Below are 15,147 nucleotides of genomic sequence, written 5' to 3' on the forward strand. Positions count from 1 at the left end.
TGTTATTCAAGAAAGAAGGTAGAGATAGCCCAGGAAATTATAGACCATTGAGTCTTACTTCAGTGGTTGGTAAGATGATGGAGAAGATCCTGAGAGGCAGGATTTATGAACATTTGGAGAGGCATAATATGATTAGGAATAGTCAGCATGGCTTTGTGAAAGGCAGGTCGTGCCTTACGAGTCTGATTGAATTTTATGAGGATGTGACTAAACACATTGAGGAAGGAAGAGCAGTAGATGTAGTGTATATGGATTTCAGCAAAGGATTTGACAAGATACCCCATACAAGGCTTATTGAGAAAGTAAGGAGGCATGGGATCCAAGGGGACATTGCTTTGTGGATCCAGAACTGGCTTGCCCACAGAAGGCAAAGAGTGGTTGCAGATGGGTCATATTCTTCATGGAGGTCAGTCGCCAGTGGTGTGCCTCAGGGATCTGTTCTGGGACCCCTGCTTTTTGTGATTTTTATAAATGACCTGGATGAAGAAGTGGAGGGACAAGTTAGTAAATTTGCTGATGATGAGAGGCATTGATCATGTGGATAGTCCGAGGCATTAAACAAGCACTGAAATGGCTAGCACGAGAGGGCACAGTTTTAAGGTGCTTGGAAGTAGGTAAAGAGGAGATGTCAGGGGTAAGTTTTTTATGCAGAGAGTGGTGTGTGTGTGGAATGGGCTGCCGGTGGCAGTGGTGGAGGTGGATACCACAGGGTCTTTTATGAGACTCCTGGACAGGTACATGGAGCTCAGAAAAATAGAGGGCTATGGGTAACCCTAGGTAATTTCTAAGGTAAGGACATGTTCAGCACAGCATTGTGGGCTGAAGGGCGTGTATTGTGCTGTAGGCTTTCTATGTTTCTATGTAACAGAGATGAGGAGTAATTTCTTTAGACAGAAGTTAGTGAATCTGTGGAATTCCTCGCCACAGAAAGTTGTAAGGCCAAGTCATTGGCTATATTTGAAGTGGAGGTTAATGTGTTCTAGATTAGTCAAGGCATCAAAGGTTTCGGGGAGGAGGAAAGAGTTTTGAGATGGATAATAAATTGTTCTTGATGGAATGGTAGAACAGACTTGATGGGTGAATGGATGGTCTGCTCCTGTGTCTTATTTAGGCAAAATACACTGGTTTATGATTGAACTATTGCACACTCTATTTGTATGTTAAATGTTAATTTACTGATCATTCTTTCCTAGAGGATCTCTAACTAGTCACAACCAGGGATCATTTTTAAAGAAAAGCCTTTTGTCAGTTAGTATGTGGACTGCCACCTCGTGGGTCTGCATTGACCTTGGATTTTTACCCTTGGTGTCTAATTATTTATCGTTGCACCAGCTCTGGGTTTTCACCTTGTATTGCAGATGTCTCGTTCGGGATCATGAGGATTGTTAAACTCTCTTTGTACTTATCACTTATATTCAATTTAGGATAAGTTAATTAGCCCATATTTCTCAATGTCCAGTACTCCCACATGCTCCAGGGTGTATTTTGGGGGGGGGGGGGCATTCCAATTTAGGATGTTAATTAGCCCATATTTGTCAATGTCCGGTACTCCTGCGTGTTCCGGGGTGTATTTTGGGGGGGGCATTCCAATTTAGGATGTTAATTAGCCCATATTTGTCAATGTCCGGTACTCCTGCGTGCTCCAGGGTGTATTTCGGGGGGGGGGGGGTGCATTCCAATTTAGGATGTTAATTAGCCCATATTTGTCAATGTCCGGTACTCCTGCGTGTTCCGGGGTGTATTTTGGGGGGGGCATTCCAATTTAGGATGTTAATTAGCCCATATTTGTCAATGTCCGGTACTCCTGCGTGTTCCGGGGTGTATTTCGGGGGGGGGGGGGCATTCCAATTTAGGATGTTAATTAGCCCATATTTGTCAATGTCCGGTACTCCCACATGCTCCAGGGTGTATTTTGGGGGGGGGGGGGCATTCCAATTTAGGATGTTAATTAGCCCATATTTGTCAATGTCCGGTACTCCTGCGTGTTCCGGGGTGTATTTCGGGGGGGGGGGGGCATTCCAATTTAGGATGTTAATTAGCCCATATTTGTCAATGTCCGGTACTCCTGCGTGTTCCGGGGTGTATTTTGGGGGGGGCATTCCAATTTAGGATGTTAATTAGCCCATATTTGTCAATGTCTGGTACTCCTGCGTGCTCCAGGGTGTATTTCGGGGGGGGGGGGGTGCATTCCAATTTAGGATGTTAATTAGCCCATATTTGTCAATGTCCGGTACTCCTGCGTGCTCCGGGGTGTATTTCGGGGGGGGGGGGGCATTCCAATTTAGGATGTTAATTAGCCCATATTTGTCAATGTCCGGTACTCCTGCGTGATCCGGGGTGTATACACTCATCATTAGATTTTCAACCAGCAGCATGCAGATCAGTGCTCTTTTTGAAACTGCAACTTTACTCTTGCACCTATTTTCTATGTTTTTATGCTCTTTTTAGGAGACCAGCTTTCTAGCATTTTCTGCTAGTTTCACCTTTAAACCTGCATTGGTCTGGTGTATGTGAGCCCCTGTCACAATGGTAACATGATTTATCTGGCCAGACTGGTTTCTGTTCATATGTTGTCATTTTATTCATGCTCACTTTCATTCCTGACTGTAACTCAATTGCGTCTCTTTCTGCAGTTTCCATTGATACAGCAATTTCAACTGCTCTTTAAAATGTGAACTGTGCTTCAGTTAGGGGCCATTTTGTAAGATTCCACAAACTAAATGATCTCCCAGTGCAACATTAAGCCAAAACTGAACTGACAACACACAATCTCTTCAATTCAGCCACATATGCTGAAATGGTCTTCCTTTCCTTTGATTCCACCTATGAAAGCTAAAGTTTGTGGAATCAACAATTGTTTAGGTTTTAAATGTCCCTGCATTACTTTCACAATATTAATACATTTCGGCAGGTTTAGTTGGAGTTGGTTGGAGCAGTTAAACTTCTAAATAAATTGAATGCCTTTATATCAAGCACTCAGCAAAATTGGTACTTGTTTTTCATTGGCTATTCCATTTGCTTTAAAATACTGCTCAGTCTATTCAGTATACGAACTTCAGTTATCTGTAGTGGAATCAAATATGCCTATCTTTGCAATGTAGCCAGCCATTTCTGCTCTTTTTAAGTTTACTATTATCACTTGGTACTCACTGTTCATGAACTGCAAATTCTTCCATTTTCTGCCTTTTTTTTTAACTTGATTGTCTTTCCTTTTGTGAAGAAAAAACATGCTGTTCTGCTTTTAAAAAAAAAACAAATCATTTCTTGCTGTGTTTTTAAAAACACACCATTTCTTGCTGTGTTTTTTTTAAACTCAAATGTCTCGCTGAGGTTCCACAGGCAGGTAGTTGTCTCCAGTGTGTATTAAAGATATCTCGTTGCTATTGTTATGTCTTGCGGCTCCAAAACATGAAAAACCGAATTGGAAGGAAAACAAGAAAATCGAGAGATAAGTCGTGTACTTCCTTTTCATTTACTTTAAACGAGACATGCACGTATCACATGGTAGTGTCATAACGTATGCATTTCACCATTTTTACATATAACCTGTAGTGAATAAACAAACAAGAATACTTAAACATAATATTAAGTTATTGCTTAATAATTGCAATATTACTCAAATACTATTGAAATATTAAATACACAACAGTAGCCCTCATCATTTTGTATACCTGTTCCTTCTTAAACTCCCTCCATTCCAGGGAATGCAAATCTAGCCTCTCTAGTTGCTCCTTAAACTGAAGTACTCCATTCAGGCAAAATCTCAGTGAAACTCCTCTATAGCCTCTCATATTCTTCCTATTGTGTGGTGACCTGAACTGCATGTAGTCTTCTTGCTGAGATCTGACCAGTGTTTTATGAAATTGCAGCATAACCTCCCTGCTCTTGTATTTAGTACCCTGACTAATGAAAACTGGTTTCCTCTTACCTTTTTAACCACATTATTTACCCGTGCTCCATCTTCGAGGATCTTCAACATCAATGTTGCTCTGGTGCTCGCAGTAGTTGTATTATATATCCATGACATTTGTCCTAGCCCCATTAGTACTTTACATTTATCAGGATTAAACTCCATCTAACCATTTCTCAGCCCATTTTACCAACTATCCTTTAAACTATCAACAATTCCACCAATGTTTATGACATCCACAAGCTTGCTGATTATGCTATTCAAATCATTTATATAGCACTAACAACAATGGTCCCATCACTGGTCCCTGTGGAACATCACTTGTCTATCATCACCCTCTGTTTCTTATTCCCATACCAATTTGGGGTCCAGTTTTCCAACTTGCCTTGTAAGCTGACCTATAGAACCAATGTCCCATGCAGGACGTTTTTGAGAGTCTTACTGAAACCCATCCTCCAAGAGGACCACAAACTTGTCATTGGGTTTGGAGGCTTGCGTGCCTCAATGACCCGGAGAGCTGTGTTGGCTGGAGTCAGGGCTTTATGCTTTGGCTCTTGGTAGGGTCACCATTGCCAAACAGGTTGAAGGGTAGAGGCCAGACTAAGGGTGGTCTACCAGGCCTCCAGTTTTGGGGGTTCAGCTCAGGGCTGACAACCCTGACTGTTCAAACAAAACTGTTACGGAAACAGCAATGAAGAATCCTTCTACATCTGAGTGGCCAAGGACAGACAGAGATGGAAGACCTTCATTGCTGCCCTAAACACCAGCGGCATAACAGGCAGTAAGTAATTAAGTACCGAAATCCATACAAAACACTGTCCTCATAGTACATTTTGTTTCTTCCTCAAGAACCAATTAGATTGTTCATGCAGGGTCTGCCTTTAATAAAACCCTGTTGGCTATATTTGATTAGCCCCTCCCTGACTTTCCATATGATCAATAATCGTGTCCCCCAGGACTTTTCCCAGTACCTTCACTGCCACCAATGTTAGGCATCAGGTCTATATTACCAGGCCTATCCCTAGTGCACTTCTTGAAAAGGAGGGTCACATTTGTCCTGCAGTCTTCTTGTGCAATACCTATGGCTAGAGACAATTTAAAAGTCTCAGCAATCTCTTCCCTTGCTTCGTGTAGTGGGGTGAGGAAAATATCATCTGACATTGTGGAGTAATTCACCTTTCAGCCCACTTTGCCTCCTCTATGGAGACCTCACAAGAATTTTACTTGCCCTTCACTGAAGCCTCCAACTAGAAGATACACATTGTGAATATCAACAAAAAAATATTCATCTGGGAACTCAACTCTGCCTTCCAGCTCCAGACACAGATTGCCCCTGTTCACCTTATAGACCCTACTCTTTTGCTGCTTGTTCTTTTGGCCTCAATATTCTCAGAAAACATTTTTGATTTATCTTAATCATGTCTACCAGTGGCATTCCGTGACCCCTTACTTTGCTTTTTAGCAATTCAATGCACTGTTTATATTCCTGATTGGCAACCCCTTCTTTAGTTCCCTGTCCCTGCTTTCTTGTTTCTCTTATTCAAACCTGAATGTACAGGGTTCCCTGTAATTCTTACCCTTATAAAAACACGTTGGTCTGTAACGTGGAAGCAGGTTCATGGGTTTAGTGAGCAAGACAGAAAACATTGACTATGAATAAGTAGATTAATCACTTATTCACAAACAGTAAAAGATGCAACCAAACATTCAAGTGCCCCCAATTTACACAAACGGATACTTAGCTCGAAGGACTGGCGGACAAACCTTGTCAATGGTTCTGTGCAGCGTGCCCTGCAGACAAAGGAAAGAGAGCGAGTCTCCCGCACGTGCTGTTCTTTACACCTGGGGTATCTGAAACCAGACACTAGACCTGTGGCACACAGGGCAACCAGTGGGAAAGAGCTGCTACAGATTTCAAATGGGCCAAAAACGCCCAACACAGTAGAAACGGCTTTCGAATGGCAAATAAGCCACACACCTATGTGACATTTCACCCCTCACAAGTCATGGCACTGTGACAATTTGACCATCAGACAGTATAACTTCACAAACTCCCTAAGCTACACATAAAACACAGAAGTACAATACCAGTCACCCCCCTCCATGTACTACAGAAGTCCACCAGCCTTTCTGCATCCCAAAAGGCCAACAGCCTTCCCCAGGAGTGTAATAACCAATCATCTGGCCCCCCAGTTTGATGCTTAGATGCGACAAGACACGTAAGTGATGTTCCCCAACTTGTAAAGAATGTAGGCACAGCATTCTTGACAGTACAAAAGACCCTATTGTATCCGCCTCCACCACTGGCAGCCCATTCCACGCAATCACCACTCTCTGCGTAAAAAATCTTACCCCTGACATCTCCTCCATACCTACTTCTAAGCACCTCTTGTGCTAAGCATTTCAGCCCTGGGAAAAAGCCTCCTGACTATCCACATGATCAATGCCTCTCATCATCTTAAGACCCTGGGAATCAGTCAAGGGATGGAGCGGTATGCCTGCCCTGCAACCCTGGGCCAGGTTCCTGAAGATGAGATGATAACCCAGAGGGAGAAACTGTGAACTGAGTGTCATGCCTTCCCAGAGAACCTGGTTGAGGCAAGGCTCCCCAACCCAGAGGAGTGCATCACCTGCCACCCTTGTGACCTGCCAGGGAACCCAAGGCGCTGCAGCCATGGACAGCAATTCATGCCACAAGGTCCACACTGAAGTTCTACAGATATAATGGTACTGGCTGCCTTGAGCCTTACCTGGTGCAAGTCAAACTTGTTGCATGGCATACCGGGTGGAACCCTACTGACGATGAACCTTGCCCTTGGCGCTGGAAGGGGATGACCTGTGGGCCTTTTTGACCTAATGCCAGCTGAGCAGCGTGACTACAGGGCTCTCGTAGCGGTGTTTTGAGCAGAGGCCATTGGAGAAAGTAATGAGGGAAGAACTGGGCAGCAGACGGCGCCATGTAGGAGAAGGCCTGCGGCCATTTATGGCAAATCTCCGTCACTGTGCTTGGCATGGCCCCCCCAGTTCCCTGTCGCAGCCCAGGACGAGCTTGCCCTCTGTGTCTCCGGCAGACGGTTCATCTGACATCACCATCATCACTGGCTGAGGCACTAACAGAGGTGGAGAGGGCAGACGCAATTTTAGCCCCCCAAGCTATTCCATGGTGCCCCAGATACCGTGAACCCAGACGTGTCAACGAGGCGGAGGAGGAAACTGACAAGGAGAAGCCCATGAGATAGGTACGACCAATGCTGCGATGGCCCCGCAGAGAAACTTTTGCTACGAGTGTGGTTAGTCAGTCCATGTAAGCCAGGACTGTCCCACACCAGCACCACGCTATAGCGCAGTGTAGCCATCGGGAAACACCTAGCAGTTGGCACCACCTGAGACCTCCAGCAGAATCCCTCTCCAGGTGGGACATTTGTTATACGAGAGGGCACAGTTTTAAGGTGCTTGGAAGCAGGTACAGAGATGTCAGGGGTAAGATTTTTACTCAGAGAATGGTGAGTGTGTGGAATGGGCTGCTGGAGGTGGATACAATAGGGTCTTTTAAGAAACTCTTAGACGGGTACATGGAGCTTAGAAAATAGAGGGTTATGGGTAATCCTAGGTAATTTCTAAAGTAAGTATATGTTTATGGTGAGGCGAAGGGCCTGTATTGTGCTGTAGGTTTTCTATGTTATATGTGGATTGTGAGGTGGAGGGCATCAGATGCAGTGCAGTGGTGGAACCAGGGTCAGCTGCATCTGGCCAAGAGTAAACAGTCGACGGTTCTGGCCAAGACACTTAATCACCACTCCAGGCCAACACCATTTTCTCTCAGACTTGCATTGTATTTTAGCATATATCAAGGAGGAATCACATTGAACTTTTTCTTTAAACGTACCGTCATTAATTGGCGTACAGAATATAAATTAGGGAGAACATGTTGCAGGTGTTCCAAACACTGATAGACCACACTCAGAGGTTAGAGTAAGGGAAAGGATGATTCTGTGCACTTCTGGTCGCCACACGGTAGGAAGGATATGAATTGTACTGCAGGAAGAATAGAGGCGATTCACCAGGACGTTGTTTAGTCAGACTTGGGGAGAGATTGAAGAGACTGTGCTTGGCGGCTGAGGGAATGATAGGGCAGATGACGTCGGTGTAGATGGACAAAGGAGGGCAGCAGGTGGTATATCTACAAGCGCAGGCGCAATGGTGAGAACCACACAAAGAGAGCAGAGTTTCCCACGGCAACGTAGAACCATCCCACCCCGTCTAGTTCTGACGACATCTTTCTGCGCCTGCGTTTTGTCGTTATCGGCGCTGGAAATATACGTAACGTCACCTCTGCGCGCCAGCAGCAAGATGGCGGAGGTCGAACAGGAGCGCGGTGGGCGGCCGCAGCAGGTCCTGGTCATTCCGCGCACGGCGGCCGAGGAGCAGCGACTCAAGCTTGAGCGGCTGATGAGAAATCCGGTGATGCAAAGATAGGGTTAGGGAGGAGGGGGAGGTACGGGTAGGGATCCAGATCTCCTCTGCACCAGAGCGGCGGAGAGTGGCGTTCATGATGTTAATTTTCGCTTTGCAGGAGGTAAACCTGCCAGCGCTGACGTCTATCTGGTTCCATCTCAGTTGGAATTGTTCTTTCGCTTTTTAGGCAGACTTCATTAGGTCGTGCCCGGACTTGTATGGTGCCTCTGTCTAACTCCTACATACCCCCTACTTCCTCAACATCACCTGCTTCATCCATCTGTTATCCCAAATTGCCACAAAGCCATCAATTCCATCATCCAGACCATTGGCATGTAATGTGAAAATAAAGCACCCTACACTTACCTGACCCCCTATGAAACACCACTCATTACCAGCAGAGTATTCCTATTCTCTGCCGCCTGCTAGTCAGGCAACCTTCTATAGCTTGTGAAGTCGTGGGCTGTTGTTTAGCAGCCTCATGTGCAGCACCTTGTCAGAGTCCTTCTGAAAATCCGACAAAATAACAGTGGTGGATGTGGAAGCTCCCGGCTGAAGAGGGAGGGTGGGGGGGGGGGGGGAGGGACCCGCCGAAGAGGGAGGGAGGGTGGGGGGGGGGGGGAGGGACCCGCCGAAGAGGGAGGGAGGGTGGGGGGGGGGGAGGGACCCGCCGAAGAGGGAGGGAGGGTGGGGGGGGGGACCTGCCGGGGAGAGTGGGTGGGGGGGGAGGGATCTGATGAAGAGGGTGTACGGGGGGGGGGGTGGGAGGGACCCGCTGAAGAGGATAGGGGTGGAAGCTCCCTGCTGGAGAGGGTGGGGGGGGGGGAGGACCCGCTGGAGACGGGGGGGGGGGGGGTGGGAGGGACCCGCTGAAGAGGATAGGGGTGGAAGCTCCCTGCTGGAGAGGGTGGGGGGGGGGGGAGGACCCGCTGGAGACGGTGGGGGGGGGGTGTAGGGACTTGCTGGAGAGGGTGAGAAGGGTAGGTAATTGCCGAGGAGCGTGAGGGGTGGGAGATCCCCATCACAGAAGCTGGGGGGGGGGGAGGTGAGGGGTGAAGATCTTCAATGGAGAGGGTGAGAAGGTAGCAGGATCCCTGTCAGGGAATAGGTCACGGGGTAGGATCTCTACTGAGTGCAGGCGTGAAAATGGGGAGCAGTACCCACCGAGGGTGGAGTGTGGTACAATCCCCACAAGGGATGAGGCGACGTTATCCCCCAACACCCCTGCCCCAGGAAGAGATGGGCCTGTTTCTGTTGTGAGGGTCAATTTGTAATGAGTTTAGTTTCTAAATATGCTTTTATTGTAGGATAAACAAGTGTTAATTGGTGAGAAACCGAAGGAGTGGGCTCCACGGCCACCCCCAGAATTTGTTCGTGATGTTATGGGTAAGTGGTGGTTTTGCTCTTAAAAGTCTGGCATTGGTTTTATGTAATGAAGAATGAGGTAGTGGTTAATAATCCTTTACAGCATGTATAGCCGATCTATTATATGCAAATTGAGGAGGAACAGTGTATGTGTACAGTTAGTGTGTTCAGTACAAGTCAATGTAGTTATGGTGTGAGGGGAGAGTTGCTTAAGGTTCACTGGGTAAATTGGCATAGAGAAAGATCAGTAGATGAAGCATGACAGATAACTTTTACTGAGGTGGTCACACCCAAGAGTGCGGGCTAGAAGATGGGTGAGTGCCAGGACTAAGCTGTTAGTGCAGGATTTCTTGCCATTCCTCTGAGGAACAAAAAGTATCCTCTTTGGGCACAGCAACAGGAACTTGAGCAACTCTGAGGCTCAGCAGAAAAGGGTAAAGTCAGACAGAAAAATAGTGATAGAAGACTCAACAGTTAGGGGACAGATAGGAATTTCTATGGCCACAGAAGAGTTGTCAGGATGGTGTGTTATCTCCCAGGTGCTCTAGTCCAGAATGTCTCAGAGCGGCTGCAGAATATTGTCAAGGGGGAGGGTGAGCAGCTAGAAGTCGTGGTGCACGTTGGCACCAATGACGTGGGTAGAAAGGGGAAAGAAGTCCTGCACAGTGTGTATTGGGAGTTAAGATTACTCCCAGTGCCATATGTTAGGGCAGGAATGGGATTACGGGACCTCCAAGGTAGGAATCTCTGGATTTCTCCCAGTGCCACGTGTTAGTCAGGGCAGGAATGGGATTATAGTACTGATGAAAGAGTGGCTGAGCGACTGGTGCAGGAGGCAGGGTTTCAGGTTCTTGGATCATTGGAACCTCTTCTTGGGTAGGGGTGACCTGTATAAGAGGGACAGGTTGTACCTAAGCTGGAGACCCCTAAAGTCCTGGCTGGTAGTTCACAGGTGCTAGTCGAGAAGGTTCAAACTAGATTAACAGTGGTCTGGGAGTCAGAGCACTGGATCAGAAAGTGGAGGATTGGAAAGAAAGGCCAGTAAAAACAGGCAGGAGCAAAATAATAGATACAATTTGAAGTGTGTGTGTTTTAATGCTAGGAATATTATGGGTAAAGATGATGGACTTAGAGCATGGATCAGAACATGGCTAAATAAATTTCTCTGCATCTGATTTGAAAGGGCACCCCTGTATCCTGAGGCTATGCCCTCTTGTCCTAGACTCTCCCACCATGGGAAACATCCTTTCCACATCTACTCTGTCTAGGCCTTTCAACATTCGAAAGGTTTCAATGAGATTCCCCCTCATCCTTCTGAATTCCTTGCTCTTATATTCTAGACCTCGAAATGAATGCTAAGATGGCATTTGCCTTCCTCACCACCTACTCAACTTGCAAGTTAACCTTCAGGGTGTTCTGCACAAGGACTCCGAAGTCCCTCTTCATCTCAGATTCCTGGATTTTCTGCCTGTTTAGAAAATAGTCCGCATATCTATTTCTACTACCAAAGTGCATGACCATGCATCTCCCAACATTGTATTTCATTTGCCACTTTCTTGCCCATTTTCCTAATCTAAGTCCAGCATCCTACCTGTTTCCTCAACGCTACCTGTCCCTCCACCAATCTTCGTATCTTCCGCAAGCTCGGCAAGAAAGGCGGCGCAGCAGCAGCCTCTCTAGACCTGGTGTCACTTTAATTAATTATTTTTAACTAAGGCACTAGAGCACAATTTTTAAAAATTTGCACATGGACAACAGAGCAACTGATGTTCGTATCTACCATCGCCAGACATTGCTACGGTACAGAAATTGCCCAAGAACAAACCTTCATGACGATCTGCTGGAGAAGCTACACAACCTCGGCCTGCTTCGGGGACCAGGCCTACAGTCCTCGGTGTCGCCTGATGCCGGGGGGTGGGGATGTCGTAAGCGGTGTGTGAGGAAGCAGAAGCGCCGCAAGTGGGCAGGGGTCTGTGACGGGTTAAAAACAAACCCTAGCCGGCCGGCTCTCCTGTCCATTCTGCTCTCCAATGCCCGCTCCCTGGACAATAAATTGGACTACATCTGCCCAGTGGACAACTTGACGGGCGTTCAGAGTCTGCTGCGCTTTCGTTTTCACAGAAAAGTGGCTTAGTGACAGAGTTCCAGACGTCGCCATTCAGCTAGACGAGCGTGCTTTGTTTTGGGCCGACAGAGATGCAGCTCACAGTAAAATTTATTAACAGAGTACATATATAAGACATAGGAGCAGAATTAGGCCATTTGGCCCATCGAGTCTACTCTGCCATCCAATCATGGCTGATCTTTTTTAGCCCTCTTCAGCCCCACTCCCTGGCCTTCTCTTTGTAACCTTTGATGCTGTGTCCAAATCAAGAGCCTGTCAATCTCTGCCTTAAATACACTCAACGACCTGGCCTCCACAGCTCCCTGTGGTAACAAATTCCTCAGTTCACCATCCTCTGGCTAAAGAAATGTCTATGCATCTGTTTTAAATAGACGTCTCTCTATCCTGAGCTGTGCCCTCCTGTCCTAGACTCTCCCACCATCCTTTCCTCACCTTCTCTGTCTACAGGTCACCACATACAACCCTGACATTCTCTTTTCTGCGGGCATATTCAGCAAATCTATAGAATAGGAACTGTAAACAGGATCAATGAAAGCAAAAATTCAATGTAAAATTTATTATCAGGTACATACATGTCACCACATGCAACCTTGAGATTCAGTTTCTTTGGGCATATTTAGCAAATCTATAGAACAGTAACTTTAAACAGGATTAATGAACAACAAACTGCAAGTACAACTATAAATAAATAACAAGGACATGAAGTAACAAGATAAAGAGTCCTTCAAGTGGTTGGTTGTGGGAACATCTCAATAGATGAGTGTAGTTATCCTCTTCAAGAGCCTGATGGTTGAGGGGTAGTGTACCTGGTGGTGCGAGTCCTGAGGCTTTTGTATCTTCTGTTTGACAGCAGCAATGAGAAAAGAGCATGGCCTGGGTGGTGAAAATCTTTGATGGATGCTGCTTTCCTACGAGAACTTTTCATGTAGATGAATTGGGAGGGCTGTACCCATGACATACTGGGCTGAATCCACTACCTTTTGTCAAATTTTCCATTCAAAGGCTTTGGTGTTCGGGTGATGCAGCCAGTCAATACAATCTCCACTACACATCTATAGAAGTTCGCCAAGGTTTTTGATGTCTGCAAATCTCTGCAAACTCCTAAGGAAGTAGAGGTGCTGTTGTGCTTTCTTTACAATTACATTTATAAGATGAGTCCAGGACAGGTCCTATGAGATAGTAACACCAAGGAATTTAAAATTACTGACCCTCTCCACCTCTGGTTCTCTGAGTTGCCAGTCAACGTTGAACTCAATATAGGATGACGACCTTATGATCTTTAGCTCCAGAGTTTTTAATGGGGATTACTCCTGAAGCCTTGAACACGAGTGGGAATAGTTACAAGGCAAGGGGAGGTTTGAGATCAGAGTTTACTTTCTAGGTGAGTTGCCAGCCACTGCTGACATGCCCCATCTGCCTAAAGTGAGTGGATTTAAGGGGCAAGTGACACGTCTTTGCCTCTTCCGTCAGCAGAAACAGTTTCACCAGGCTTAGTACCTAAGCTACACATGAAGGCCAGGAGCTGGACTTGGTTGTCAGAGGCTATTTGAGACAGATGCCATTGAGAGCATTTAATAGGTAGTGGGAGCTTATCCTCACTACCACCCTTAGTTATAACAACCTTAAGGAACTTCTAAAGAAGAACAGGCAAGGTAATAGACACAATGGAATGGACAGGTTGAAATGGGTTTATTTTAATGAAAGGAGTATTAAGAGTAATAGTGATGACTGAGAGCATAAATCAGTGCATGGCGGTATGATGTTGAAGTCATTAGAGACTTTGTTGAGAGAGACAGGATTGGGTGCTCATTGTTCCAGGGTTTTGATGTTCTAGAGAAGATAGAGAGAGAGGTAAAAGCTACAGAGCCCACCCCACTCCCACCCCCATATCAGGGAACATAGCAGACAGATTAGAGAAAGGTTAAAAAAACAAAAGGGTTGTCAGAGGGTGACCTCAACATCCTCAGTACATGCTGGGCCCGCTTTAGTGCAAGTAGTTTGATGGGGCTGAATTTGTTAAATGCATCCAAGGTGCACTTGGTTTCTTAAGTCAGTATGTAGATAGTGCAGTGAGAGGAGCAGCTGTACTGGACCTGGTTATGGGGAATAAACCTGGTGGGCTCACTGACCTTGCAGTGGGGAGCATTTAGCCAATAGTCATCACAGCTTCATAAGCTTTAAGATTGCTGTGAATAAAGATAATTATGGACCTTAAGGGAGAGTATTAAATTGGGGCAGTGGAAATTATGAGAGTATTAGGCAGGAGCTCAGGCAAGTTAATTTGGAATAGCATTTTCCAGGCATGTCCGCATCTGACATGTAAAGGGTGTTTAAAGAGCAACTGCACTGAGTACAGAACAGGTATGTTCTAGTGAGAAAGAAGGATAGACTAGCAAGATGAAGTGATCTTGGAAATAGACAGATATGGTGAATTTAGTAAAGAAAAGGAAGTGTATGGAAGGTTTAGCAAATTAAAATCAAGCATAGGATATAAAAGCAACTGTGCTACAAGATCATCTACTTTATTCTGTATACTGTGTGCATTCAAATATAACACCTTCAGTCCTGTATCTGTCATCCTTTCTGATTTTGTCCTCCTTTTACACGTCAACTCATCCTACAACTGCAATTTTGCCCTGTCATCTGCCTGTCCTTCCTCACTCTGTCACTGCACACTGCCTTAGCAGCCCTATCCTCAGCCCTATCACTCAAATTTGCACCCCCCTGCCAAATTAGTTTAAACCCTCCCTAAAAGCTCTAGCAAGGATATTGGTCTCCTTGGGGTCAGATGTAATCTGACCCTTTTGTACAGGTCATACCTTCCCCAGAACAGATCCAGTGACCCAGAAATCTGAAACCCTGTTCCCGGCACCAGTTTCTCAGGCATGTATTCATCTGCCAAGTCATCCTATTCTCACCCTCACTGGTGCATGGCACAGGCAGCAATCCAGAGATTGCTACACTGGAGATCCTGCTTTTCAGCTTTCTACCTAGCTCTCTAAATTCTCTCTTCAGAACTTCTTCACTTTTCCGTCTACTGTCATTGGTACCAATATGTATGTACCAAGACTTCTGGCTGCTCACCCTTTCCCTTTAGAATGTTGTAGATCCAATCTGAGATGTCCCTGACCCTGGCATCTGGGAGGCAACATGGCATCTGGTTATGTATCACACCCACAGAATCTAGTGTCTACTGCTCTAACTATCGAACCCTCTTATCACTCCTGCAGTTTTTTTCATTACACCATAGGAGACTGAGGGGTGATCTTGTATATCTGTGTAGTGTAATCGG

The 15,147-nt window shown here is 46.0% G+C and overlaps 1 protein-coding gene across 1 annotated transcript in view; it reads left to right on the plus strand.

Annotated features, from left to right (window-relative positions):
• The first annotated feature begins 8,235 nt into the window (after positions 1–8,235).
• The window catches only part of prkrip1 (PRKR interacting protein 1), a 38,606-nt gene continuing 31,694 nt past the window's right edge, over positions 8,236–15,147 (plus strand). The window contains exons 1-2 of the mRNA XM_073053878.1: positions 8,236–8,371; positions 9,673–9,751. Of these exons, the coding sequence (XP_072909979.1) occupies positions 8,261–8,371; positions 9,673–9,751 (190 nt within the window). The 5' untranslated portion in view covers positions 8,236–8,260. The remainder of the gene's footprint in view (positions 8,372–9,672; positions 9,752–15,147) is intronic.

The sequence above is a fragment of the Hemitrygon akajei genome, chromosome 8 (assembly GCF_048418815.1).
Source record: "Hemitrygon akajei chromosome 8, sHemAka1.3, whole genome shotgun sequence".
In the NCBI taxonomy this organism is placed as follows: Eukaryota; Metazoa; Chordata; class Chondrichthyes; order Myliobatiformes; family Dasyatidae; genus Hemitrygon; species Hemitrygon akajei.